This window comes from Metopolophium dirhodum, chromosome 1, assembly GCF_019925205.1.
Source record: "Metopolophium dirhodum isolate CAU chromosome 1, ASM1992520v1, whole genome shotgun sequence".
Taxonomy (NCBI): Eukaryota; Metazoa; Arthropoda; class Insecta; order Hemiptera; family Aphididae; genus Metopolophium; species Metopolophium dirhodum.
This window is the reverse complement of record NC_083560.1, coordinates 139238096-139265700: the sequence shown is the minus strand read 5'-3', so window position 1 is coordinate 139265700 and position 27605 is coordinate 139238096. Positions and strand designations below refer to the sequence as shown.

Sequence of the window (27605 nt, the reverse complement as noted above, 5' to 3'; positions counted from 1 at the left end):
AAAATTAAAATATTTAATGTTTAAACTTAGATTTTTTGTAAGCACCTGTCCACGCTTTCCGGCAAAGTTGTTAAATATCTATACTGTGTCTACGTTGCACAGGTCGGGGAGACCAATATAGAAAAAACAAATATATTGCGCTGACATACTGTAAATGTTGCATCTTTTTTCTTTTTAGAATGAATTATATAAAGATCAACTTCAATGCGGCGGTGCAAACACTAAACATGAGCACCGCCGCCCCTGCACCGCCGGCCGAGACCGCCGTCGCCGCACGCCATCGCCATCAACCGCCGCGAAAGGCACCCCCCAAACGCCGTAAGTACATAGGTGATAGGAAAATTTAAAAGTTTACTATTAATTAACGCCTACATCGTGTTTCAGGATGTTATAGATGCAATAAAATGGGGCACACTGTCCGGCAATGCCTCGGTGAGTGTATATCGCATTTTCATAATAAAATTAAAATTAAATTAATAACGTTTGTTATATTTATAGCCCCACAAACACCTAGGAGAGCACCAGCCACACAACGTGGAGGGTTGAGTTCCGTTAGGGTAAGGCCGCCGCGGAGTCTGAGTGCAAGGTCGACACGCACTCAGACTCCCGGTCCCCAACCTATCGGAATATCAACCCCGATGGCATCAACCGTAAGTAATATTTTTAATCCTAATAGTGCTAAATAAATACAAAATTGTAAGATATGAATGCACACATGTGGTATTGGAGAGACCACAGTTAGTTGTGAATTTGAGAATACCTTTTAATGCCATGTTTAATTTGTTTATATAAATTGTAGACGTTGTATGAATCGATGGCTGGTGGCTCGTGTGATTCGGCGTTGCGGCAGCTGGAGGCGCTAATAATTTCAACACCGTAAGTAGTCAATTGGATAATTTTTTTGTAATGCCATTATCCTAACAATATTTTTTCCTCTAATATTTTTCAGATCTCATGAATAAAAACTTTTTTTTTCACATGTCTTGTTTTTATTTCTTACCTTAATATAATAATCATGGTTAACACATTAGTTAATAGTAGTAATATTAGAGTATAATAATATGAGTAGCCTATGTGTTAGATGTACAATTTCTAGGGGTCTGATGTGATATGTTCACTTGTGTAATTATGTATTTGAATAGTTTGTGCCATTGGTAGATGTGTATCACAAAAATAGGTAGTGTAATACAAAGAACACCAACCAATACTGATGTGTCATTATAATACGGTGACGATACAAATAAAACTTTAGGCTATTAAATATAAGTCATGATTCGCCTTGCAATATTATTTTTATTCTTACATAGACGTTACAAATTATTTACAAATTACCAGTAATTCTAAGTGATGAGAGGTAAAATAGCTTAGAGTGTAATAGGTAGGTAATAATAATAATAAGGTAGCTAGTAAAATATTGATGATACAATTAAAACGTTACCTATCACAGTAAAAATAATACAAACATAACAATACAGTCTACTTGAAACTAACTGATATTTGGACTATTATTTAAAATAATTCATACTGATATAAATCACAAAGTTCTTGACATAGGCGTTTAAATGTATTATAATATACAAACATTGTAATGACAATTGGTGGTCAAACACCAATAAAATATTGAATATAATTAACTATACATTACAAAGTAATGTATATTAACTGTGTAAGAAAACTTTCCAAATGCCTATAATAATATAATAACTAACTGTAACCGTAGAACTTGTATAATACTACTAAATGCCATTGAAGGTGTGTAAAACATCAATACAACAATATAGATAGTATAAGATAAATGTTGTTAAGAGATTTTCAAGAGAAAAAGGTCTACCTAAATAACATCAGTACAATGCTCTAGGTTAAGATATCTGTTGTATTTACAAGTACCAATCATAGAACAAAGAAATCCACAGAAGAATATTTAAGTTGTTTCACACATACTAATAATCTTTCTAACAACAATAACTTTGAAACGTTGTAAAACTGTATTGCACTGTATAAAAGTATAAAAGTATACATGTTGTAGTCCAGATCATTTTTCAAAGAGTTGTACAAAATAATGTGTGTGACTACGCCTAAATCTAAGCTCTGTCCATCCTAACATCAGTACAATGTTGTATTAAGTATTAAAATAAAATACTAATAAAATACTTATCTAGTACACAACTTACAAATGGCCTAGTTCAGTAGTAAGTAGTAGTAGTAGTAGTAGTAGTAGTAGTAGTAGTAGTAGTAGTAGTAGTAATAGTAGAAAAAAAAATGTGTTATTTAATACAGAACTTTAACTTACAACAATAAAAAGAAAACATTTTAATGATTGTGTGTTCAATCTTGTGTTGGTTAGGTATTACTGTAACAACAACAATAACGACTTACATTTAAAAAATGTATTGCACTCTATAACAGTAAGTGTAGGTACTCGTATGCAATAAGTGCATTTATATGAAATCATTATATGATAAGTTGAATGTAAGGTTGAATATGAAATCATATATGTGGTGTTATTTTTTAAAGAGTCTTCAATGTGATAAAATCAAGCACACCTATATTTATCACCACTAAGTATTGATATAACACACATCAGTAGTAAATATGTTACACCGTAGTACAAACAAAGTTAGTTGTATAAATAAAGGAGAGAAAGTATTAAAATAATCTTAACATTGCTAACAGTACGGCAATATGTGAAATTATAAAACACTTATCCAGTACACAGTTCACAAAAAAAGGAGAGGTTAGTTAGGAGTCTCTAGTAATACCTACTTTGTGTAGTAGTAACATTAAGAAAATGTAAATTTATGTGAGAAAACCTTAAGTGTTCTATAGTAAAAGTTGATATATTAGTATAGTTATGAGTTAATCTAGGTAAAATAAGCTTTACCCAGTGTTTGATAAGCAAAGTGTTTGAAATCTGAAACAGCAGTAACACAATTGAATGTCGTTCAAGTTATTCTACAATTTAATCATAATATAATAAGTTGAATGAAAGTTTTATGATAAAATAGACATTTAGTTTTCAAGAATGTTGTACCGAGCCAGTATAGTATGGTAGTATAGTAGAGTACAGAAACAATGATATGCATCTAAGAGCACAGTGAATAATTAAGCATGTAAGGAATTTTAACCGCAGGTTGGGTACTACTCATTGTCATTGGCTTAACTTTAAAAATTACATACTATGGAATAAACGTAAACAAATGAAATGAAATTAGCACTGCAGAAATTGTAAATGTTGTGAAAATTGATCAAACTTGAAATAATGAAGATATGTGATCCAAATGAGTGTAATATCATGAATTTTGTTATAATATGTCATTCACTTGATATTGTGTATTAAACCGTATTTATAAGGTCTAGAAGTATACTTTTGTGAGGTCATGTGTATTATGTTACAACAAAAAGCTTGAATGCCATTGAGTTAAGTTATGAAATTAAGTTAGGTTTGAAATACACAGTAGGTACATCAAACTCACGAGAGTATACAACAGTATTAGAAGTCCAGTCAGACGGGCATACCGTCATGGTGTACTGCAATGAAATGATATTTATTGAACACACTCACCAAAGAAGGCACTGCCATGGGCCACAGACGGCGGCGCCGCGCGTTTCCCACAGCGTAGTCGACACCGGGGACGAAATGCCTCGAACACAGCTGAGATGTTTGGTTCACGGGAAAACCATGGTCCACCACAAATGCCACCCACTCAATACGACGATGTACGGCAGTTGGAAATCTAAGAGGCGACACATTATTTATTATAATATATATATCGATATGTATCAACGTGTTGTGTGAAATACCTGTGTACGGAAACGTCATCGATGTTGTCCACAACTCCGCATAAAGCACAGCGTTTGACCATTTTGAATAGCCTAAAAACATCATCACGAACGAACATATTATAATAATAGGAATAATAATAAGTGAAAAGTAAATACTGAATATTATGAAAACCTCGTGGTAAAAAAAAAACGACTGATACAGTTTGTTATCAGCGGTGATGTATGAGTATCGTGTGTTATTTTTAGAATTAATAGGTACACACCGGCTTACATGATGTACATAAAAAATAGAAAAATACGAAAAATTACATACCCAGCTCGCAGTAGCACAATATTATGAATTAACCGTAAAACACGTGTCCGCAATGGCAACGCGCCGAAACGGCCAACGGACTTACACGTCTAATACGTATTCAGCTAATACGAATGCGGTTTAATTAACGTTGTAGGTATTCAAAGTGTACGAAAAAAACTCGAAATGCGCCGTGAGCAGCGGAGAACGATGTCTGTAGGCGGTGAAAATATGTTCGTTGGCGATACGCGCCGCCGCCACGAATACACCTGTAGTTTATCTATCTAAATAGTATAATATAGTAGTAGTAGATATAAAAGTTTACTCACCGGTTTGTGAAAAGCGCCCAATGCAGAACAACAAAACTCAAAGAAAAGCACTGAATATTAAATAATACAACGTATTAGGCTTTTCGGTGAGATTTGATGTACGTTGCAAGAGCGCCGGTCACGAGATGAGGCAGGTTGACACGGGCGCGTTTCGCGTCGCCAAAGTTGTCCCCCCACGGCTCCACTCCACCCCACGCAAAGCGTATAATGTTGCGTATAATAACGGTCGTACTGTATTATCGCGCGTAGTATTGTGCACTGTATAATATTGATGGTCCACTTTTAATATTTCTCACGCATGCATAAACACTTACACCTATTATTGTATTGTGGGTATGTACGCACACAATAATAATAAGAAAAAACAACCACCTAACCTAACGTACTTATATTTACCTACGTCATTAGTGTACAATTGAACGCAAATTGGTATACCTACACTTGAAGTAATAGTTATTATAATAATTATTATGTGTCAAGACATTCGGTACCGACCCAACGAAAACATCGTGACCGTTATGTTTATATATTTATTATGTAGGTACATGATATAATATTATTAAGTTACCATACGATATACGTGTTTAGTATATTGGTGTCTTTTATCAGATACACGTGTAGGATAATAAGAACCTATACGACCTACATAAACATTAAGCATGATATGTATATCTATATACATATATTTGAAAAATCGCGTGAAAAAAATGCTCTTCGTCGCATATATTCAAGCCTAATTCATTTATTTTCATGCGCTCACCGCGACGTCAATCGGTCAAACGGGGAGTCAGAATTATAAAAGGCGAAAAAAGAGGTCCGTTATTACACGAGCGCCACAAATTAACTTCAATCCCGGCGGCCGGCATCGAAACCACGACACCGGGTCATCCGCACTAACGCCTCACCTACCTACCTACATACTGAGTTGGAAACTGGTGCCCCGGGACTCGTACAGGAGAAAGTACGGTGGCGCGCGGCCTAGAAATTTAGCGGGGAACACGAATAAGGGGCAAACGGGGAGGGCAGACCCCTCGAAAAGGGCTAAAACTCGAATATTTGAAAAAAAAGGCAAAAAACGCGCGCAACGGCGGCGGACGTAAAGCGCGTCGTCTCGGCCGCGGAGGGCAAAAAAGTACTCAAAATCTGACGGGGAACGCGAATAAGTCATCAACGGGGAGGTCTGACGTCTTCGATAGGCGTAAAACTCGAATTTTGAAAAAAAAACGTAAAATGTTGGTTAAATACGAATATCACGATAAGGCGGAAGCGATGGCGAAAGTTAAATACCGAAAAAAAAAAACGCGAAAAAAAGAATTCCGAACTAACACGGCCGCCGCAAATTATTTTCAATCCCGGCGTCCGGCATCGAAACCACGACCCCCGGGTCATCCGCACCGACGCCTTACCTGCCTACCTACCTACCGAGTTGAAGACTCGTGTCGAATCTATGACTCTTAAGCCGTTTCGCCGTCCCGGCGAATTACGAACGCGGATTCGACGTCCGCAGAGGGCTATCGAGCCGGCGATCCCGCGGCTTCGGGCAGCGGACGACCGGCTCCGCCACCCTCGGACGTCGAAAACGCGATATTCGCGAAAAATATCGGACCCTCTGACGCACGTATTTATGCCTGTATATAGTAATACCTACTCGACGGCGGCGATATCGGCACTCGACTCTCGGCGCCGTCCCGCGGCCCCGGGAATCGTACCGGTGAAAGTACGGCCGCGCGCGGCCTACAAATTTAGCGGGGAACGCGAATAAGGGGCAAACGGGGAGGGCGGACGCCTCGAAGAGGGCTAAAACTCGAATTCTCGAAAAAAAAAGGCAAAAAACGCGCGCGACGGCAGCGGACGTAAAGCGCGTCTTCTACCGGTGTCGGTAAAGAGTGTTTTCGATGTCGGAAGCCGCAGTGGTCTTGTGGTCTGATCGTCAACCGATGTCGGTTATGAGTGTTATGATAAGAACGGTGGATATTGATAAGAAAAGTGGATAAGTGATAAGGATTTTGGATTGCTGATAAGGATGTTGGATTAATGAAAAGAATGATGGATTAGTGAGAAGGATAGTGGATTAGTTAACCGGAGAGCTGTAAGTTTTTTACTGCCTTCAAAAACGCAAAATCAAATAATAGAAATCAAATATTTCGGATAATCATATAGCCACCTCGATTTATTTGGGGTCTAGCGGGTCAGTCACCTACCTCGACGTTGGACTTATATGTCTCGGCAACAGGTATGCAACGTTCAAAACGTGAAAAAAATTGTACAACATTTCGGGGGTCCATGAAAATCATATAGCCGCCGTCTTTTTATGGGTGTCTAGCAGGTCAGTCACCTCGAATGACGTTCGCCGTAGTAATAAGGGTAGGCAATCCGACTGCGTCGAATCGCGGACAACGTTCATTACTGTCACCGAAAACGGAAAATTAAGTAATAAAATTCAAAACATTTCGGGCTTCTATGCAAATCATATAGCCACCGTCTTTTTAGGGTGTCTAGCGACCTGCTGATTCAACTCGGTGGTCCGAGTAGGCAATCTGACTTCGTCGGAAAGCAGATAATATGCGACTGTCGGGTCACGTCGTCAGGTATGCAATCCGACTGCGTCGGATAGCGGACAGCGTTCTTTACCGTGAAAAAAATTTTAAACCATTTCGGGGGTCCATGAAAATCATATAGTCTCAGTCTTTTTATGGGTGTCTAGCAAGTCAGTCACCTCGAATGACGTTCACTGTAGTAATAAGGCATCCGACAATGTGCGACGGCTGGGTTACGTCGTCAGGTATGCAATCCGACTGCGTCTAATCGCGGACAACGTTCATTACTGCCACCGAAAACGGAAAAAAAAATTCAAAACATTTCGGGATTCTATGCAAATCATATAGCCATCGTCTTTTTAGGGTGTCTAGCAGGTCAGTCACCTTTGTGGTCCGAGTAGGCAATCCGACTTCGTCGGATAGCAGACAATATGCGATGGCCAGGTCACGTCGTCAGGTATGCAATCCGACTGCGTCGGATAGCGGACAGCGTTCTTTACTGTGAATAAAATTTTAAAACATTTCGGGGGTCCATGAAAATCATATAGCCTCCGTCTTTTTATGGGTGTCTAGCAGGTCAAACCTCGAATGACGTTCGCGTAGTAATAAGGGTAGGCAATCCGACTTCGTCAGATAGCGGACAATGTGCGACGGCTGGGTTACGTCGTCAGGTATGCAATCCGACTGCGTCGCATCGCGGACAACTTTCATTACTGCCACCGAAAACGGAAAAAAAAATTCAAAACATTTCGGGATTCTATGCAAATCATATAGCCATCGTCTTTTTAGGGTGTCTAGCAGGTCAGTCACCTCAGTGGTGCGGGTAGGCAATCCGACTTCGTCGGATAGCGGACAATGTGCGACGGCTGCGTAACTTCGTCAGGTATGCAATCCGACTGCGTCGAATCGCGGACAACGTTCATTACTGTCACCGAAAATGGAAAAAATAATTACGTGAAAAAAAATTCAAAACATTTTGGGATTCTATGCAAATCATATAGCCATCGTCTTTTTAGGGTGTCTAGCAGGTCAGTCAACTCAGTGGTCCGAGTAGGCAATCCGACTTCGTCGGATAGCAGACAATATGCGACGGCCGGGTCACGTCGTCAGGTATGCAATCCGACCGTGTCGGATAGCGGACAACGTTCATTACTGTCGCCGAAAACACAAAATTAAGTAATAAATTCAAAACATTTCGGGCGCATATATTCAAGCCTGTATAAGATAGTAATAGCGACACGACGGTGGAGCTCTCCGCGATGTCAATCGGCCCCCGGGACTCGTCGCGAAAGAAGCGCGGCCGCGAGCAGCCTATACATCTAGGAGGGAACGCGAATAAGGTTTCAACGGAACTGTATGGAGTTCGAAAAGGAGGTAAAACTCGAATTTCGAAAAAAATATTGAAATTTTCGTTAATTACGAATAATAGAGGCGGAAGTGATAGCAAAAGTAAATAACGGAAAAAAAAATACGGATTATCACGGCCGCCGCAAAATATCTTCAATCCCGGCTGCCGGCATCGAAACCACGACCCCGGGTCATCCGCACCTACGCCTTACCTACTGAGATGAAAACTGGTGTCGAATCTATGACTCTTAAGCCGTTTCGCCGTCCCGGCGAATTACGAACGTGGTTTCGACGTCCTTCAAAGGGCGCGTAAAGGGGGACGCGATCGCGTCGGGAAGCGGACGACGTGCTCCGCTGTCTTCGGACGTCGAAACGGCGAGATTCGCGAAAAAAATCGAACCTTCTGACGCACGTATTTATGCCTGTATATAGTAATACCCACTCGACGGCGGCGTCCTGCGGCCTGTAAATTTAGCTGGGAACGCGAATATCGCGTCGACGGGGAGGTGAGACGTTTCCAAAACGGTTAAAACTCGACTTTTCGAAAAAATTATCGAAAAACGCGGGCGACGGCGGAACTCCTATCGCACGTCGTCTTGCTCAAAATTTAACGGGGAACGCGAATAAGGTCCGAACGGGGCCGTCCGAGGTGCACGAAGGCGTTAAACCACGAATTTTGAAGACATTTTGAAAAAATTCGTCAAAAGTGATAAGGCGGAAGTGATAGCGAAAGGTAAATAACGAAAAAAAAAACGCGAGAAAAAAATTCCGAATTAACACGGCCGCCGCAAATTATCTTCAATCCCGGCGACCGGCATCGAAACCATGACCCCGGGTCATCCGCACATACGCCTAAACCTACCTACCTACCTATCGAGTTGAAAACTGAAGTCAAATCTATGACTCTTAAACCGTAATGCGCAAAAAAATATATCCCTCCGACGCATATATTAAAGCCTGTATATAGTAATAACGACTTTACGCCGCTAAATTAATTATTGTTGTTAATCAATTACTTATTTAAAAACAATATTTACTAAACGTATCTATACATAAGCAATATCAAACAGTATAGGCATATCATTATACAATTTAACTACCAGATTTTACTGAAATATATGAAAATCTATTTGTTTATTAATATTGTATTATATGGTATCTGCAGCATTATAATTTTTAATTTCCTCAACCAATCAAGTCACCTAAAAACTGTAATGAATTAAGTGGGTACTATATAGTTATATTGTACTATTGTCTATTCAAGTAAAGAACCATATAATGCAGCCCTTGTTAAATAATATAGGGGGGTCACTCAATAAATGTGTAGATAATAAAATAGTATTAATTAAATATTAATTATTAAATAGTTTAATGGTATAGTCATATCATAATACAATTTAACTGCCAGAATTTAATTAAATACATAATATGTTATTTTTTGTCTATTAATATACATAATTTGACTCACCTAAAAACTGAAATATTTTATTATATATTTAATATTTAACCACATAATCGTTTGACATGGGCTCAAAACCTATCCATATAGTATAGTCATATCATAATACATTACTTCAACCAATTAACTCACTTGAACTGTAATATATTGAGCACAACATACTATACGTTAGTTATGTTACTATTGTCTATTCAAGTAATTAATTTATTATGTATTAAATAGTTTTTCATATAATATTCATAATTAAACCTACCTATTTAAGTTGTTTCAAATAGTATATAGTCATATAATCATACAATTTAATTTCCAGACCTTAATTAAATACATACATTTTTACTTCCTATGTTTATTTATATTGTATTATTTAAAATCTGTAGCATCGTTAGTATTTTACACCAAATTTGACTCACCTAAAAACTGTAGTACCCACTACATAGTATATTATATTTTTAATATTTAATATTCGAGCCCATGTCAAACGATATGGGAGTGTTGCTTTATAAACATAGATAATAAAAGCAATAGCTGTGTATATTTGTTTTTTATTAATTTGATTTTATGCTAAAGATTGAACCTATCAAACGATGCTTAATAAATGTAGCTAACAATTTATCAAATAGTTTAATTGATCACTTGCTACTCATAACTAAACCTACCTACATAAGTAATATCGAATAGTATAGCCATATCATTATACAATTTAACTGCCAGAATTTAATTAAATACATGTAGATCTATTAGTTTATAATAATTATTATTGTATTATATAGTATATGCAGCAGCTATGCATCATACATAAAATTTATAATTAGCAAATCATATTACCTCAAAGAATCAACTGCCATAAAAATTTTAATATATTTAGTACTACCTTCATAGTATACATGTAGGTAAATTATATTACTATTGTCTAATTCAAGTATAAAAGAACCGTCCCATATATTCCATAAGTTCTATTTTGTTATTGTATTATTTAGAATCTGTTGCAGTAAATTTATGATTACCAAATTTGACTAACCTAAAAACTGTAATATATTAAGTACCTACTGCATAGTATAGGTATTACATATTTAATATTTAACCACATAATCGAGTCCAATAAATATTGCTCAATAAAGGTAGACAATAAAAGCAATAGCTGTGTATATCAATTTGTTATTTACCTTTAAATTAACTGTTTATTAATTTGATTTTATGCTCTTTACGGGGTAAATAAACTCACTTGAACTGTAATATATTTAGCACAACATAGTATGCATGTACATTAGTTATGTTACTATTGTCTATTCGAGTAATTAATTTATTATGTATTAAATAGTTGATTTCATATAATACTCATAATTAAACCTACCTATATAAGTTGTTTCAAATAGTATATAGTCATATAATCATACAATTTAATTTCCAGACTTTAATTAAATACATACATTTTTATTTTCTTTATTAATATTGTATTATTTAAAATCTGTATCATCTTTGTATGCTACAACAAATTTGACTCACCAAAAATCTGTAATGAATGAAGTGGGTACTACATAGTTAACATTTAGTTTAGTTATTATAAGATAATAAAAGCATTAGCTGTGTATATTTGTTATATTTTATTAATTTGATTTTATGCTAATGATTGAACCTATCAAACAATGCTTAATAAATGTAGCTAATTATTTATCAAATAGTCTAATTGATCACTTAATACTCATAACTAAACCTACCTACATAAGTAATATCAAATAGTATAGCCATATCTTTATACAATTTAACTGCCAGAATTTAATTAAATACATTAAGATCTATAAGTTCATAATAATTATTGTACTATATAGTATCTGCAGCAGCTTTGTATCATACATAAAATTTATAATTAGCAAATTATATTACCTCAAACAATCAACTGCCCTAAAAACTGTAATATATTTAGTACTACCTACATATTATACAATGTAGGTAAATTATATTACTATTGTCTAATTCAAGTATAAAAGAACCGTCCCATATATTCCATAAGTTATATTTTGTTATTGTATTAATATTATTTAGAATCTGTTGCAATTCGTTATTATCAATTTGTTATTTACCTTTAAATTAACTGTTTATTAATTTGATTTTATGCTCTTTACTATGTAGTAGGTACATACTATATTGCAGTTTTTAGGTGAGTCAGAACTGGTAATCATTAATATAAAGTTAAATTGTATAATGAATTGGCTATACTATTTGATATTACTTATGTAGGTAGGTATTGTGTATTTAATCATGAGCATAAAATCAAATTAATAAATAGATAATCAAAAGGTAAATAATAAATTACAGTTTTTAGGTGAGTCAAATTTGGTAAACAAAAATTTAGTGTGGCATACAAAATATACCTACCCGTAGTATAGTCATATCGACCAATCGATCAATAATAATATAAGTATTCGAACGTTTCCGTCACATCCATCGTCGACTCGAGCTAGGATATTATTATATAATTCAACTAACCCAACGACCGTATCAACTCTTAACATTTAGGCGTTTATTTAATTAAGTATACATGTACCTACAGTACCTTCTGTGGCTATATCGTGTATCAAATATATATGTATACCGATATGAGTAGCTCACGGCGTCACCGAGACCGAGTAGGCAAAAGTCTGTAAAATATAAAATCGAACGCTTCGACGCATATATATATAATATATGCCTGTACATAATAATAACGACGCCGTCCGATCTCGCTGTTCGCGAACGAAGTACAGCCACAGGCGGTCAATACATTTAGCGGAGAACGCGATTAAGTCATCAAGGGGGAGGTCCGACGTCTTCGAAAGGGGTAAAACTCGAATTTTGAAAAAAAAGGTAAAATTTTCGTTCAATACGAATATATAATATGATAAGGCGAAAATGATAGCGAAAGGAAAATGACAAAAAAAAAAATGTGGAAAAAAAAATTCCGATTTAACACGGCCGCCGCAAATTGACTCCCGGCGGCCGGCATCGAAACCGCAGTGGTCTTGTGGTCTGGTCGTCAACCGAAGCCGACGCGGTGTATGGGTGATACAGAGGTCTAGTGATAGGGATCTGTGAAAAAATTAAGTGATAAGGATTTTAGATTTTGATAAGAAAAGTGGATTTATGATAAGGATGGTGGATTAGTGATAAGGATTTTGGATTTCTGATAAGGATTCTGGGTTAATGATAAGAATAGTGGATTGTGAATGGTGGACAATGTGCGACAACTGGGTAACTTCGTCAGGTATGCAATCCGACTGCGTCGAATCGCGGACAGCGTTCATTACTGTCACCGAGAACGGAAAAATTAATTACTTGAAAAAAAATTCAAAACATTTCGGGCTTCTATGCAAATCATATAGCAATCGTCTTTTAAGGGTGTCTAGCAGGTCAGTCACCTCAGTGGTCCGAGTAGGCAATCCGACTTCGTCGGATAGCAGACAATATAGGTCGGCCGGTCGTCAGGTATGCAATCCGACTGCGTCGAATCGCGGACAGCGTTCATTACTGTCGCCGAAAACGCGAAATTAGGTAATAAGTTTCATGAAAAAAATTGTAACATTTCGGGCGTCCATGCAAGTCATATAGCCGTCGTATATTTTTGAGTGTCTAGGTGGTCAGTAACCTCAAATGACGTTCACCGTAATAATAAGGGTAGGGTGTCTAGCAGGTCAGTCACCTCAGTGGTCCGAGTAGGCAATCCGAATTCGACGGATAGCAGACAATATGCGACGGCCGGGTCACGTCGTCAGGTATGCAATCCGACTGCGTCGAATCGCGGACAGCGTCCATTACTGTCGCCGAAAACGCGAAATTAGGTAATAAGTTTCGTGAAAAAAATTCAAAACATTTCGGGCTTCTATGCAAATCATATAGCAATCGTCTTTTAAGGGTGTCTAGCAGGTCAGTCACCTCAGTGGTGTGGGTAGGCAATCCGACTTCGTCAGATAGCAGACAATATGCGTCGGCCGGGTCACGTCATCAGGTATGCAATCCGACTGCGTCGAATAGCGGACAGCGTTCACAACTGTCGCCAAAAATGCAAAATTAAGTAATAAATTACGTGAAAAAAAATATGCAAAATTCAAAACATTTCGGGCTTCTATGCAAATCATATAGCAATCGTCTTATAAGGGTGTCTAGCAGGTCAGTCACCTCAGTGGTCCGAGTAGGCAATCCGACTTCGTCGGATAGCGGACAATGTGCGACGGCTGGGTAACTTCGTCAGGTATGCAATCCGACTACGTCGAATCGCGGACAACGTTCATTACTGTCACCGAAAACGGAAAAATTAATTACGTGAAAAAAATTCAAAACATTTCGGGCTTCTATGCAAATCATATAGCAATCGTCTTTTAAGGGTGTCTAGCAGGTCAGTCACCTCAGTGGTCCGAGTAGGCAATCCGACTTCGTCGGATAGCGGACAATGTGCGACGGCTGGGTAACTTCGTCAGGTATGCAATCCGACTGCGTCGAATCGCGGACAACGTTCATAACTGTCACCGAAAACGGAAAAATTAATTACGTGAAAAAAAATTCAAAACATTTCGGGCTTCTATGGAAATCATATAGCAATCGTCTTTTAAGGGTGTCTAGCAGGTCAGTCACCTCGGTGGTCCGAGTAGGCAATCCGACTTCGTCGGATAGCGGACAATGTGCGACGGCTGGGTAACTTCGTCAGGTATGCAATCCGACTGCGTCGAATCGCGGACAACGTTCATAACTGTCACCGAAAACGGAAAAATTAATTACGTGAAAAAAAATTCAAAACATTTCGGGCTTCTATGCAAATCATATAGCAATCGTCTTTTAAGGGTGTCTAGCAGGTCAGTCACCTCGGTGGTCCGAGTAGGCAATCCGACTTCGTCGGATAGCGGACAATGTGCGACGGCTGGGTAACTTCGTCAGGTATGCAATCCGACTGCGTCGAATCGCGGACAACGTTCATAACTGTTCATAACTCCCCGGGTCATCCGCACCGACGCCTTACCTACCTACCTACCTACAGAGTTGGAAACTGGCGTCGAATCTATGACTCTTAAGCCGTTTCGCCGTCCCGGCAAATCGCGAACGCGGTCCCGGCGTCCGTGGAGGGCTTTTGAGCCGGCGATCCCACCGCAACGGGTAGCGGACGACCGGCTCCACCACCCTCGGACGTCGAAAACGCGAAAAAATCGGACCCTCCGACGCACGTATTCATGCCTGTATATAGTAATACCTACTCGACGGCGGCGATATCAGCACTCCACTCTCGGCGTCGTCCCTTTTGAGAGAGCGGCGAGACGCGACTTTAGTCGAAAAACTCGGAAAACTCGGTAAGACGGCGACGACGCCGCGCTTTTCGCTATCGTTCTCTACGCCGCGGCGCTCTAAAATATTCAAGTACGGCCGCGCGCGGCCTATTAATGTAACGGGGAACGCGAATAAGTCGCGAACGGGAGGTGAGACGTTTCCAAAACGGTTAAAACTCGACTATTCGAAAAAATTATCGAAAAACGCGGGCGACGGCGGCACTCCTATCGCACGTCGTCTCGGCCTCGGCGGGACGGGACGGGACAAAGTACGGCCGCGCGCGGCCTCACAATTTAACGGGGAACGCGAATAAGGTCCGAACGGGGCCGTCCGAGGTGCGCGAAGGCGTTAAAACACGAATTTTGAAGAAATTTTGAAAATTCGTCAAAAGTGATAAGGCGAAAGTGATGGCGAAAGGAAAATGACAAAAAAAAAAACGCGAAAAAAAAAAATTCCGAAATATCACGGCCGCCGCAAATTTACGAAATTCCCGGCGGCCGGCATCGAAACCACGACCCCCGGGTCAACCGCACCGACGCCTTACCTACCTACCTACCTACCGAGTTGAAAAGTTGTGTCGAATCTATGACTCTTAAGCGGTTTCGCCGTCCCGGCGAATCGCGAACGCGGTCCCGGCGTCCGCGGAGGGCTTTTGAGCCGGCGATCCCACCGCTTCGGGCGGCGGACGACAGGCTCCGCCACCCCCGGACGTCGAAAACGCGATATTCGCGAAAAAAAATCGGACCCTCCGACGCACGTATTTATGCCCGTATATAGTAATACCTACTCGACGGCGGCGATATCGGCGCTCCGCTCTCGGCGTCGTCCCGCGGCCCCGGGACTCGTCTCGGACGAAGTACGGCCGCGCGCGGCCTATAAATTTAGCTGGGAACGCGAATATCGCGTCGACGGGGAGGTGAGACTTTCGAGAGAGCGGCGAGACGCGACTCTAGTCGAAAAAGTCGGAAAAATCGGTAAGACGGCGACGACGCCGCGCTTTCCGCTATCGTTCTCTACGCCGCGGCGCACTAAAATATTCGAGTACGGCCGCGCGCGACCTATAAACGTAACGGGGAACGCGAATGAGTCGCGAACGGGGAGGGCGGACGCCTCGAAGAGGGCTAAAACTCGAATTCTCGAAAAAAAAAAGGCAAAAAACGCCCGCGACGGCGGCGCTCGGTTTTCACGTAACGGCCCACGCGGCGGGCCCGCCGGGAAAAAATTACGGCCGCGCGCGGTACGTGAATTTACCGGGGAACGCGAATAAGGTCCGAGCGGGGCCGCCCGGGGACCCCAGGGGGGGGGTAAAACTCGAAATGTGAAGAAATTTTGAAAATATCGAAAGAAATCGCGAAAAGTGATAAGAAGGAGTGATAACGCGGCGACGGCTCCGCCGCCGCCGGGAGACCGCCCGTCGAATTTTTTCATTGGTAGTCTCTTACGCTGGTACGGAAAATCGACATAGGAGGCGCCACACGGGTCTTCGTTTTATACTATAAGACTAGCTCTCTAGACCCCCCGTGGTTGGTGAGGAGTGTTGTCGATGTCGGATGCCGCAGTGGTCTTGTGGTCTGGTCGTCAACCGAAGCCGACGCGGTGTATGGGTGATACAGAGGTCTAGTGATAGGGATCTGTGAAAAAATTAAGTGATAAGGATTTTAGATTTTGATAAGAAAAGTGGATTTATGATAAGGATGGTGGATTAGTGATAAGGATTTTGGATTTCTGATAAGGATTCTGGGTTAATGATAAGAATAGTGGATTGTGAATGGTGGACAATGTGCGACAACTGGGTAACTTCGTCAGGTATGCAATCCGACTGCGTCGAATCGCGGACAGCGTTCATTACTGTCACCGAGAACGGAAAAATTAATTACTTGAAAAAAAATTCAAAACATTTCGGGCTTCTATGCAAATCATATAGCAATCGTCTTTTAAGGGTGTCTAGCAGGTCAGTCACCTCAGTGGTCCGAGTAGGCAATCCGACTTCGTCGGATAGCAGACAATATGCGTCGGCCGGTCGTCAGGTATGCAATCCGACTGCGTCGAATCGCGGACAGCGTTCATTACTGTCGCCGAAAACGCGAAATTAGGTAATAAGTTTCGTGAAAAAAATTGTAAAACATTTCGGGCGTCCATGCAAGTCATATAGCCGTCGTATATCTTTGAGTGTCTAGGTGGTCAGTCACCTCAAATGACGTTCACCGTAATAATAAGGGTAGGGTGTCTAACAGGTCAGTCACCTCAGGGGTCCGAGTAGGCAATCCGAATTCGTCGGAAAGCAGACAATATGCGACGGCCGGGTCACGTCGTCAGGTATGCAATCCAACTGCGTCCAATTGCGGACAGCGTTCATTACTGTCGCCGAAAACGTGAAATTAGGTAATAAGTTTCGTGAAAAAAATTCAAAACATTTCGGGCTCCTATGCAAATCATATAGCAATCGTCTTTTAAGGGTGTCTAGCAGGTCAGTCACCTCAGTGGTGTGGGTAGGCAATCCGACTTCGTCAGATAGCAGACAATATGCGTCGGCCGGGTAACTTCGTCAGGTATGCAATCCGACTGCGTCGAATCGCGGACAGCGTTCATTACTGTCACCGAGAACGGAAAAATTAATTACTTGAAAAAAAATTCAAAACATTTCGGGCTTCTATGCAAATCATATAGCAATCGTCTTTTAAGGGTGTCTAGCAGGTCAGTCACCTCAGTGGTCCGAGTAGGCAATCCGACTTCGTCGGATAGCAGACAATCTGCGTCGGCCGGTCGTCAGGTATGCAATCCGACTGCGTCGAATAGCGGACAGCGTTCATAACTGTCGCCAAAAATGCAAAATTAAGTAATAAATTACGTGAAAAAAAATTATGCAAAATTCAAAACATTTCGGGCTTCTATGCAAATCATATAGTAACTGTCTTTTTAGGGTGTCTAGCAGGTCAGTCAACTCGGTGGTCCGAGTAGGCAATCCGACTTCGTCGGATAGCGGACAATGTACGACGGCTGAGTAACTTCGTCAGGTATGCAATCCGACTGCGTCGAATCGCGGACAGCGTTCATTACTGTCACCGAGAACGGAAAAATTAATTACGTGAAAAAAAATTCAAAACATTTCGGGCTTCTATGCAAATCATATAGCAATCGTCTTTTAAGGGTGTCTAGCAGGTCAGTCACCTCAGTGGTCCGAGTAGGCAATCCGACTTCGTCGGATAGCGGACAATGTGCGACGGCTGGGTAACTTCGTCAGGTATGCAATCCGACTGCGTCGAATCGCGGACAGCGTTCATTACTGTCACCGAGAACGGAAAAATTAATTACTTGAAAAAAAATTCAAAACATTTCGGGCTTCTATGCAAATCATATAGCAATCGTCTTTTAAGGGTGTCTAGCAGGTCAGTCACCTCAGTGGTCCGAGTAGGCAATCCGACTTCGTCGGATAGCAGACGATATGCGTCGGCCGGTCGTCAGGTATGCAATCCGACTGCGTCGAATCGCGGACAGCGTTCATTACTGTCGCCGAAAACGCGAAATTAGGTAATAAGTTTCGTGAAAAAAATTGTAAAACATTTCGGGCGTCCATGCAAGTCATATAGCCGTCGTATATCTTTGAGTGTCTAGGTGGTCAGTCACCTCAAATGACGTTCACCGTAATAATAAGGGTAGGGTGTCTAACAGGTCAGTCACCTCAGGGGTCCGAGTAGGCAATCCGAATTCGTCGGAAAGCAGACAATATGCGACGGCCGGGTCACGTCGTCAGGTATGCAATCCGACTGCGTCCAATTGCGGACGGCGTTCATTACTGTCGCCGAAAACGTGAAATTAGGTAATAAGTTTCGTGAAAAAAATTCAAAACATTTCGGGCTCCTATGCAAATCATATAGCAATCGTCTTTTAAGGGTGTCTAGCAGGTCAGTCACCTCAGTGGTGTGGGTAGGCAATCCGACTTCATCAGATATCAGACAATATGCGTCGGCCGGGTAACTTCGTCAGGTATGCAATCCGACTGCGTCGAATCGCGGACAGCGTTCATTACTGTCACCGAGAACGGAAAAATTAATTACTTGAAAAAAAATTCAAAACATTTCGGGCTTCTATGCAAATCATATAGCAATCGTCTTTTAAGGGTGTCTAGCAGGTCAGTCACCTCAGTGGTCCGAGTAGGCAATCCGACTTCGTCGGATAGCAGACGATATGCGTCGGCCGGTCGTCAGGTATGCAATCCGACTGCGTCGAATCGCGGACAGCGTTCATTACTGTCGCCGAAAACGCGAAATTAGGTAATAAGTTTCGTGAAAAAAATTGTAAAACATTTCGGGCGTCCATGCAAGTCATATAGCCGTCGTATATCTTTGAGTGTCTAGGTGGTCAGTCACCTCAAATGACGTTCACCGTAATAATAAGGGTAGGGTGTCTAGCAGGTCAGTCACCTCAGGGGTCCGAGTAGGCAATCCGAATTCGACGGATAGCAGACAATATGCGACGGCCGGGTCACGTCGTCAGGTATGCAATCCGACTGCGTCGAATCGCGGACAGCGTTCATTACTGTCACCGAGAACGGAAAAATTAATTACTTGAAAAAAAATTCAAAACATTTCGGGCTTCTATGCAAATCATATAGCAATCGTCTTTTAAGGGTGTCTAGCAGGTCAGTCACCTCAGTGGTCCGAGTAGGCAATCCGACTTCGTCGGATAGCAGACAATCTGCGTCGGCCGGTCGTCAGGTATGCAATCCGACTGCGTCGAATAGCGGACAGCGTTCATAACTGTCGCCAAAAATGCAAAATTAAGTAATAAATTACGTGAAAAAAAATTATGCAAAATTCAAAACATTTCGGGCTTCTATGCAAATCATATAGTAACTGTCTTTTTAGGGTGTCTAGCAGGTCAGTCACCTCGGTGGTCCGAGTAGGCAATCCGACTTCGTCGGATAGCGGACAATGTACGACGGCTGAGTAACTTCGTCAGGTATGCAATCCGACTGCGTCGAATCGCGGACAGCGTTCATTACTGTCACCGAGAACGGAAAAATTAATTACGTGAAAAAAAATTCAAAACATTTCGGGCTTCTATGCAAATCATATAGCAATCGTCTTTTAAGGGTGTCTAGCAGGTCAGTCACCTCAGTGGTCCGAGTAGGCAATCCGACTTCGTCGGATAGCGGACAATGTGCGACGGCTGGGTAACTTCGTCAGGTATGCAATCCGACTGCGTCGAATCGCGGACAGCGTTCATTACTGTCACCGAGAACGGAAAAATTAATTACTTGAAAAAAAATTCAAAACATTTCGGGCTTCTATGCAAATCATATAGCAATCGTCTTTTAAGGGTGTCTAGCAGGTCAGTCACCTCAGTGGTCCGAGTAGGCAATCCGACTTCGTCGGATAGCAGACGATATGCGTCGGCCGGTCGTCAGGTATGCAATCCGACTGCGTCGAATCGCGGACAGCGTTCATTACTGTCGCCGAAAACGCGAAATTAGGTAATAAGTTTCGTGAAAAAAATTGTAAAACATTTCGGGCGTCCATGCAAGTCATATAGCCGTCGTATATCTTTGAGTGTCTAGGTGGTCAGTCACCTCAAATGACGTTCACCGTAATAATAAGGGTAGGGTGTCTAACAGGTCAGTCACCTCAGGGGTCCGAGTAGGCAATCCGAATTCGTCGGAAAGCAGACAATATGCGACGGCCGGGTCACGTCGTCAGGTATGCAATCCGACTGCGTCCAATTGCGGACAGCGTTCATTACTGTCGCCGAAAACGTGAAATTAGGTAATAAGTTTCGTGAAAAAAATTCAAAACATTTCGGGCTCCTATGCAAATCATATAGCAATCGTCTTTTAAGGGTGTCTAGCAGGTCAGTCACCTCAGTGGTGTGGGTAGGCAATCCGACTTCATCAGATAGCAGACAATATGCGTCGGCCGGGTAACTTCGTCAGGTATGCAATCCGACTGCGTCGAATCGCGGACAGCGTTCATTACTGTCACCGAGAACGGAAAAATTAATTACTTGAAAAAAAATTCAAAACATTTCGGGCTTCTATGCAAATCATATAGCAATCGTCTTTTAAGGGTGTCTAGCAGGTCAGTCACCTCAGTGGTCCGAGTAGGCAATCCGACTTCGTCGGATAGCAGACGATATGCGTCGGCCGGTCGTCAGGTATGCAATCCGACTGCGTCGAATCGCGGACAGCGTTCATTACTGTCGCCGAAAACGCGAAATTAGGTAATAAGTTTCGTGAAAAAAATTGTAAAACATTTCGGGCGTCCATGCAAGTCATATAGCCGTCGTATATCTTTGAGTGTCTAGGTGGTCAGTCACCTCAAATGACGTTCACCGTAATAATAAGGGTAGGGTGTCTAGCAGGTCAGTCACCTCAGGGGTCCGAGTAGGCAATCCGAATTCGACGGATAGCAGACAATATGCGACGGCCGGGTCACGTCGTCAGGTATGCAATCCGACTGCGTCGAATCGCGGACAGCGTCCATTACTGTCGCCGAAAACGCGAAATTAGGTAATAAGTTTCGTGAAAAAAATTCAAAACATTTCGGGCTCCTATGGAAATCATATAGCAATCGTCTTTTAAGGGTGTCTAGCAGGTCAGTCACCTCAGTGGTGTGGGTAGGCAATCCGACTTCGTCAGATAGCAGACAATATGCGTCGGCCGGGTCACGTCATCAGGTATGCAATCCGACTGCGTCGAATAGCGGACAGCGTTCATAACTGTCGCCAAAAATGCAAAATTAAGTAATAAATTACGTGAAAAAAAATTATGCAAAATTCAAAACATTTCGGGCTTCTATGCAAATCATATAGTAACTGTCTTTTTAGGGTGTCTAGCAGGTCAGTCACCTCGGTGGTCCGAGTAGGCAATCCGACTTCGTCGGATAGCGGACAATGTACGACGGCTGAGTAACTTCGTCAGGTATGCAATCCGACTGCGTCGAATCGCGGACAACGTTCATTACTGTCACCGAAAACGGAAAAATTAATTACGTGAAAAAAAATTCAAAACATTTCGGGCTTCTATGCAAATCATATAGCAATCGTCTTTTAAGGGTGTCTAGCAGATCAGTCACCTCAGAGGTCCGAGTAGGCAATCCGACTTCGTCGGATAGCGGACAATGTGCGACGGCTGGGTAACTTTGTCAGGTATGCAATCCGACTGCGTCAAATCGCGGACAACGTTCATTACTGTCACCGAAAACGGAAAAATTAATTACGTGAAAAAAAATTCAAAACATTTCGGGCTTCTATGCAAATCATATAGCAATCGTCTTTTAAGGGTGTCTAGCAGGTCAGTCACCTCAGTGGTCCGAGTAGGCAATCCGACTTCGTCGGATAGCAGACGATATGCGGCGGCTGGTCGTCAGGTATGCAATGCGACTGCGTCGAATCGCGGACAGCGTTCATTACTGTCGCCGAAAACGTGAAATTAGGTAATAAGTTTCGTGAAAAAAATTCAAAACATTTCGGGCTCCTATGCAAATCATATAGCAATCGTCTTTTAAGGGTGTCTAGCAGGTCAGTCACCTCAGTGGTGTGGGTAGGCAATCCGACTTCGTCAGATAGCAGACAATATGCGTCGGCCGGGTAACTTCGTCAGGTATGCAATCCGACTGCGTCGAATCGCGGACAGCGTTCATTACTGTCACCGAGAACGGAAAAATTAATTACTTGAAAAAAAATTCAAAACATTTCGGGCTTCTATGCAAATCATATAGCAATCGTCTTTTAAGGGTGTCTAGCAGGTCAGTCACCTCAGTGGTCCGAGTAGGCAATCCGACTTCGTCGGATAGCAGACAATATGCGTCGGCCGGTCGTCAGGTATGCAATCCGACTGCGTCGAATCGCGGACAGCGTTCATTACTGTCGCCGAAAACGCGAAATTAGGTAATAAGTTTCGTGAAAAAAATTGTAAAACATTTCGGGCGTCCATGCAAGTCATATAGCCGTCGTATATCTTTGAGGGTCTAGGTGGTCAGTCACCTCAAATGACGTTCACCGTAATAATAAGGGTAGGGTGTCTAACAGGTCAGTCACCTCAGGGGTCCGAGTAGGCAATCCGAATTCGTCGGAAAGCAGACAATATGCGACGGCCGGGTCACGTCGTCAGGTATGCAATCCGACTGCGTCCAATTGCGGACAGCGTTCATTACTGTCGCCGAAAACGTGAAATTAGGTAATAAGTTTCGTGAAAAAAATTCAAAACATTTCGGGCTCCTATGCAAATCATATAGCAATCGTCTTTTAAGGGTGTCTAGCAGGTCAGTCACCTCAGTGGTGTGGGTAGGCAATCCGACTTCGTCAGATAGCAGACAATATGCGTCAGCCGGGTCACGTCATCAGGTATGCAATCCGACTGCGTCGAATAGCGGACAGCGTTCATAACTGTCGCCAAAAATGCAAAATTAAGTAATAAATTACGTGAAAAAAAATTATGCAAAATTCAAAACATTTCGGGCCTTCTATGCAAATCATATAGTAACTGTCTTTTTAGGGTGTCTAGCAGGTCAGTCACCTCGGTGGTCCGAGTAGGCAATCCGACTTCGTCGGATAGCGGACAATGTACGACGGCTGAGTAACTTCGTCAGGTATGCAATCGGACTGCGTCGAATCGCGGACAACGTTCATTACTGTCACCGAAAACGGAAAAATTAATTACGTGAAAAAAAATTCAAAACATTTCGGGCTTCTATGCAAATCATATAGCAATCGTCTTTTAAGGGTGTCTAGCAGATCAGTCACCTTAGAGGTCCGAGTAGGCAATCCGACTTCGTCAGATAGCGGACAATGTGCGACGGCTGGGTAACTTTGTCAGGTATGCAATCCGACTGCGTCAAATCGCGGACAACGTTCATTACTGTTACCGAAAACGGAAAAATTAATTACGTGAAAAAAAATTCAAAACATTTCGGGCTTCTATGCAAATCATATAGCAATCGTCTTTTATGGGTGTCTAGCAGGTCAGTCACCTCAGTGGTCCGAGTAGGCAATCCGACTTCGTCGGATAAAGGACAATGTGCGACGGCTGGGTAACTTCGTCAGGTATGCAATCCGACTGCGTCGAATCGCGGACAGCGTTCATTACTGTCACCGAGAACGGAAAAATTAATTACTTGAAAAAAAATTCAAAACATTTCGGGCTTCTATGCAAATCATATAGCAATCGTCTTTTAAGGGTGTCTAGCAGGTCAGTCACCTCAGTGGTCCGAGTAGGCAATCCGACTTCGTCGGATAGCAGACGATATGCGTCGGCTGGTCGTCAGGTATGCAATCCGACTGCGTCGAATCGCGGACAGCGTTCATTACTGTCGCCGAAAACGCGAAATTAGGTAATAAGTTTCGTGAAAAAAATTGTAAAACATTTCGGGCGTCCATGCAAGTCATATAGCCGTCGTATATCTTTGAGTGTCTAGGTGGTCAGTCACCTCAAATGACGTTCACCGTAATAATAAGGGTAGGGTGTCTAGCAGGTCAGTCACCTCAGGGGTCCGAGTAGGCAATCCGAATTCGACGGATAGCAGACAATATGCGACGGCCGGGTCACGTCGTCAGGTATGCAATCCGACTGCGTCGAATCGCGGACAGCGTCCATTACTGTCGCCGAAAACGCGAAATTAGGTAATAAGTTTCGTGAAAAAAATTCAAAACATTTCGGGCTTCTATGCAAATCATATAGCAATCGTCTTTTAAGGGTGTCTAGCAGGTCAGTCACCTCAGTGGTGTGGGTAGGCAATCCGACTTCGTCAGATAGCAGACAATATGCGTCGGCCGGGTCACGTCATCAGGTATGCAATCCGACTGCGTCGAATAGCGGACAGCGTTCATAACTGTCGCCAAAAATGCAAAATTAAGTAATAAATTACGTGAAAAAAAATTATGCAAAATTCAAAACATTTCGGGCTTCTATGCAAATCATATAGCAATCGTCTTTTAAGGGTGTCTAGCAGGTCAGTCACCTCGGTGGTCCGAGTAGGCAATCCGACTGCGTCGAATCGCTGACAACGTTCATAACTGTTCATAACTCCCCGGGTCATCCGCACCGACGCCTTACCTACCTACCTACCTACAGAGTTGGAAACTGGCGTCGAATCTATGACTCTTAAGCCGTTTCGCCGTCCCGGCGAATCGCGAACGCGGTCCCGGCGTCCGTGGAGGGCTTTTGAGCCGGCGATCCCACCGCATCGGGCAGCGGACGACCGGCTCCGCCACCCTCGGACGTCGAAAACGCGAAAAAATCGGACCCTCCGACGCACGTATTCATGCCTGTATATAGTAATACCTACTCGACGGCGGCGATATCAGCACTCCACTCTCGGCGTCGTCCCGCGGCCCCGGGACTCGTCCCGGACGAAGTCCGGCCGCCCGCGGCCTAGAAATTCAGCGGGGAACGCGAATATCACGTCGGCGGGGAGGTGAGACTTTCGAGAGAGCGGTGAGATGCGACTTTAGTCGAAAAACTCGGAAAACTCGGTAAGACGGCGACGACGCCGCGCTTTTCGCTATCGTTCTCTACGCCGCGGCGCTCTAAGATATTCAAGTACGGCCGCGCGCGGCCTATAAATGTAACGGGGAACGCGAATAAGTCGCGAACGGGAGGTGAGACGTTTCCAAAACAGTTAAAACTCGACTTTTCGAAAAAATTATCGAAAAACGCAGGCGACGGCGGCACTCCTATCGCACGTCGTCTCGGCCGCGGCGGGACGGGCCGAGACAAAGTATGGCCGCGCGCGGCCTCACAATTTAACGGGGAACGCGAATAAAGTCCGAACGGGGCCGTCCGAGGTGCGCGAAGGCGTTAAAACACTAATTTTGAAGAAATTTTGAAAAAATTCATCAAAAGTGATAAGGCGGAAGTGATAGCGAAAGGAAAATAACGAAAAAAAAAAACGTGAAAAAAAAATTCCGGATTAACACGGCCGCCGCAAATTATCTCCAATCCCGGCGGCCGGCATCGAAACCACGACCCCCGGATCATCCGCACATACGCCTAAACCTACCTACCTACCTACCGAGTTGAAAACTGGTGTCGAATCTATGCCTCTTAAGCCGTTTCGCCGTCCCGGCGAATCGCGAACGCTTTCCCGGCGTCCGCAGAGGGCTTTTGAGCCAGCGATCCCACGGCTTCGGGCAGCGGACGACCGGCTTTGCTACCCCCGGACGTAAAAAACGCGATATTCGCGAAAAAAATCAAACCTTCCGACGCACGTATTTATGCCTGTATATAGTAATACCCACTCGACGGCGCCGCTCTCCGCACTCGGCTCTCGGCGTCATCCCGCGGCCTCGGGACCCGTCCCGGAGGAAGTACGGCCGCGGGCGGCCTATAAATTTAGCTGGGAACGCGAATATCGCGTCGACGGGAAGGTGAGACTTTTGAGAGAGCGGCGAGACGCGACTTTAGTCGAAAAAGTCGGAAAAATCGGTAAGACGCCGCGGCGCTCTAAAATATTCAAGTACGGCCGCGCGCGGCCTATTAATGTAACGGGGAACGCGAATAAGTCGCGAACGGGAGGTGAGACGTTTCCAAAACGGTTAAAACTCGACTATTCGAAAAAATTATCGAAAAACGTGGGCGACGGCGGCACTCCTATCGCACGTCGTCTCGGCCGCGGCGGGACGGGCCGAGACAAAGTATGGCCGCGCGCGGCCTCACAATTTAACGGGGAACGCGAATAAAGTCCGAACGGGGCCGTCCGAGGTGCGCGAAGGCGTTAAAACACTAATTTTGAAGAAATTTTGAAAAAATTCATCAAAAGTGATAAGGCGGAAGTGATAGCGAAAGGAAAATAACGAAAAAAAAAAAACGTGAAAAAAAAATTCCGGATTAACACGGCCGCCGCAAATTATCTCCAATCCCGGCGGCCGGCATCGAAACCACGACCCCCGGATCATCCGCACATACGCCTAAACCTACCTACCTACCTACCGAGTTGAAAACTGGTGTCGAATCTATGCCTCTTAAGCCGTTTCGCCGTCCCGGCGAATCGCGAACGCTTTCCCGGCGTCCGCAGAGGGCTTTTGAGCCAGCGATCCCACGGCTTCGGGCAGCGGACGACCGGCTTTGCTACCCCCGGACGTAAAAAACGCGATATTCGCGAAAAAAATCAAACCTTCCGACGCACGTATTTATGCCTGTATATAGTAATACCCACTCGACGGCGCCGCTCTCCGCACTCGGCTCTCGGCGTCATCCCGCGGCCTCGGGACCCGTCCCGGAGGAAGTACGGCCGCAGGCGGCCTATAAATTTAGCTGGGAACGCGAATATCGCGTCGACGGGAAGGTGAGACTTTTGAGAGAGCGGCGAGACGCGACTTTAGTCGAAAAAGTCGGAAAAATCGGTAAGACGCCGCGGCGCTCTAAAATATTCAAGTACGGCCGCGCGCGGCCTATAAATGTAACGGGGAACGCGAATAAGTCGCGAACGGGAGGTGAGACGTTTCCAAAACGGTTAAAACTCGACTATTCGAAAAAATTATCGAAAAACGTGGGCGACGGCGGCACTCCTATCGCACGTCGTCTCGGCCTCGGCGGGACGGGACGGAACAAAGTACGGCCGCGCGCGGCCTCACAATTT

General features: G+C 43.1%; 2 protein-coding genes across 2 annotated transcripts in view; both read left to right on the top strand.

Annotated features, from left to right (window-relative positions):
• Window positions 1-686, top strand: part of LOC132932770 (uncharacterized) — a 58661-nt gene extending 57975 nt beyond the window's left edge. Inside the window, exons 3-5 of the mRNA XM_060999134.1 lie at window positions 179-318; window positions 385-432; window positions 499-686. Of these exons, the coding sequence (XP_060855117.1) occupies window positions 179-318; window positions 385-432; window positions 499-686 (376 nt within the window). The remainder of the gene's footprint in view (window positions 1-178; window positions 319-384; window positions 433-498) is intronic.
• Window positions 687-707: 21 nt separating this feature from the next.
• The window catches only part of LOC132932769 (uncharacterized), a 30222-nt gene continuing 3324 nt past the window's right edge, over window positions 708-27605 (top strand). The window contains exons 1-2 of the mRNA XM_060999133.1: window positions 708-737; window positions 800-876. Of these exons, the coding sequence (XP_060855116.1) occupies window positions 708-737; window positions 800-876 (107 nt within the window). The remainder of the gene's footprint in view (window positions 738-799; window positions 877-27605) is intronic.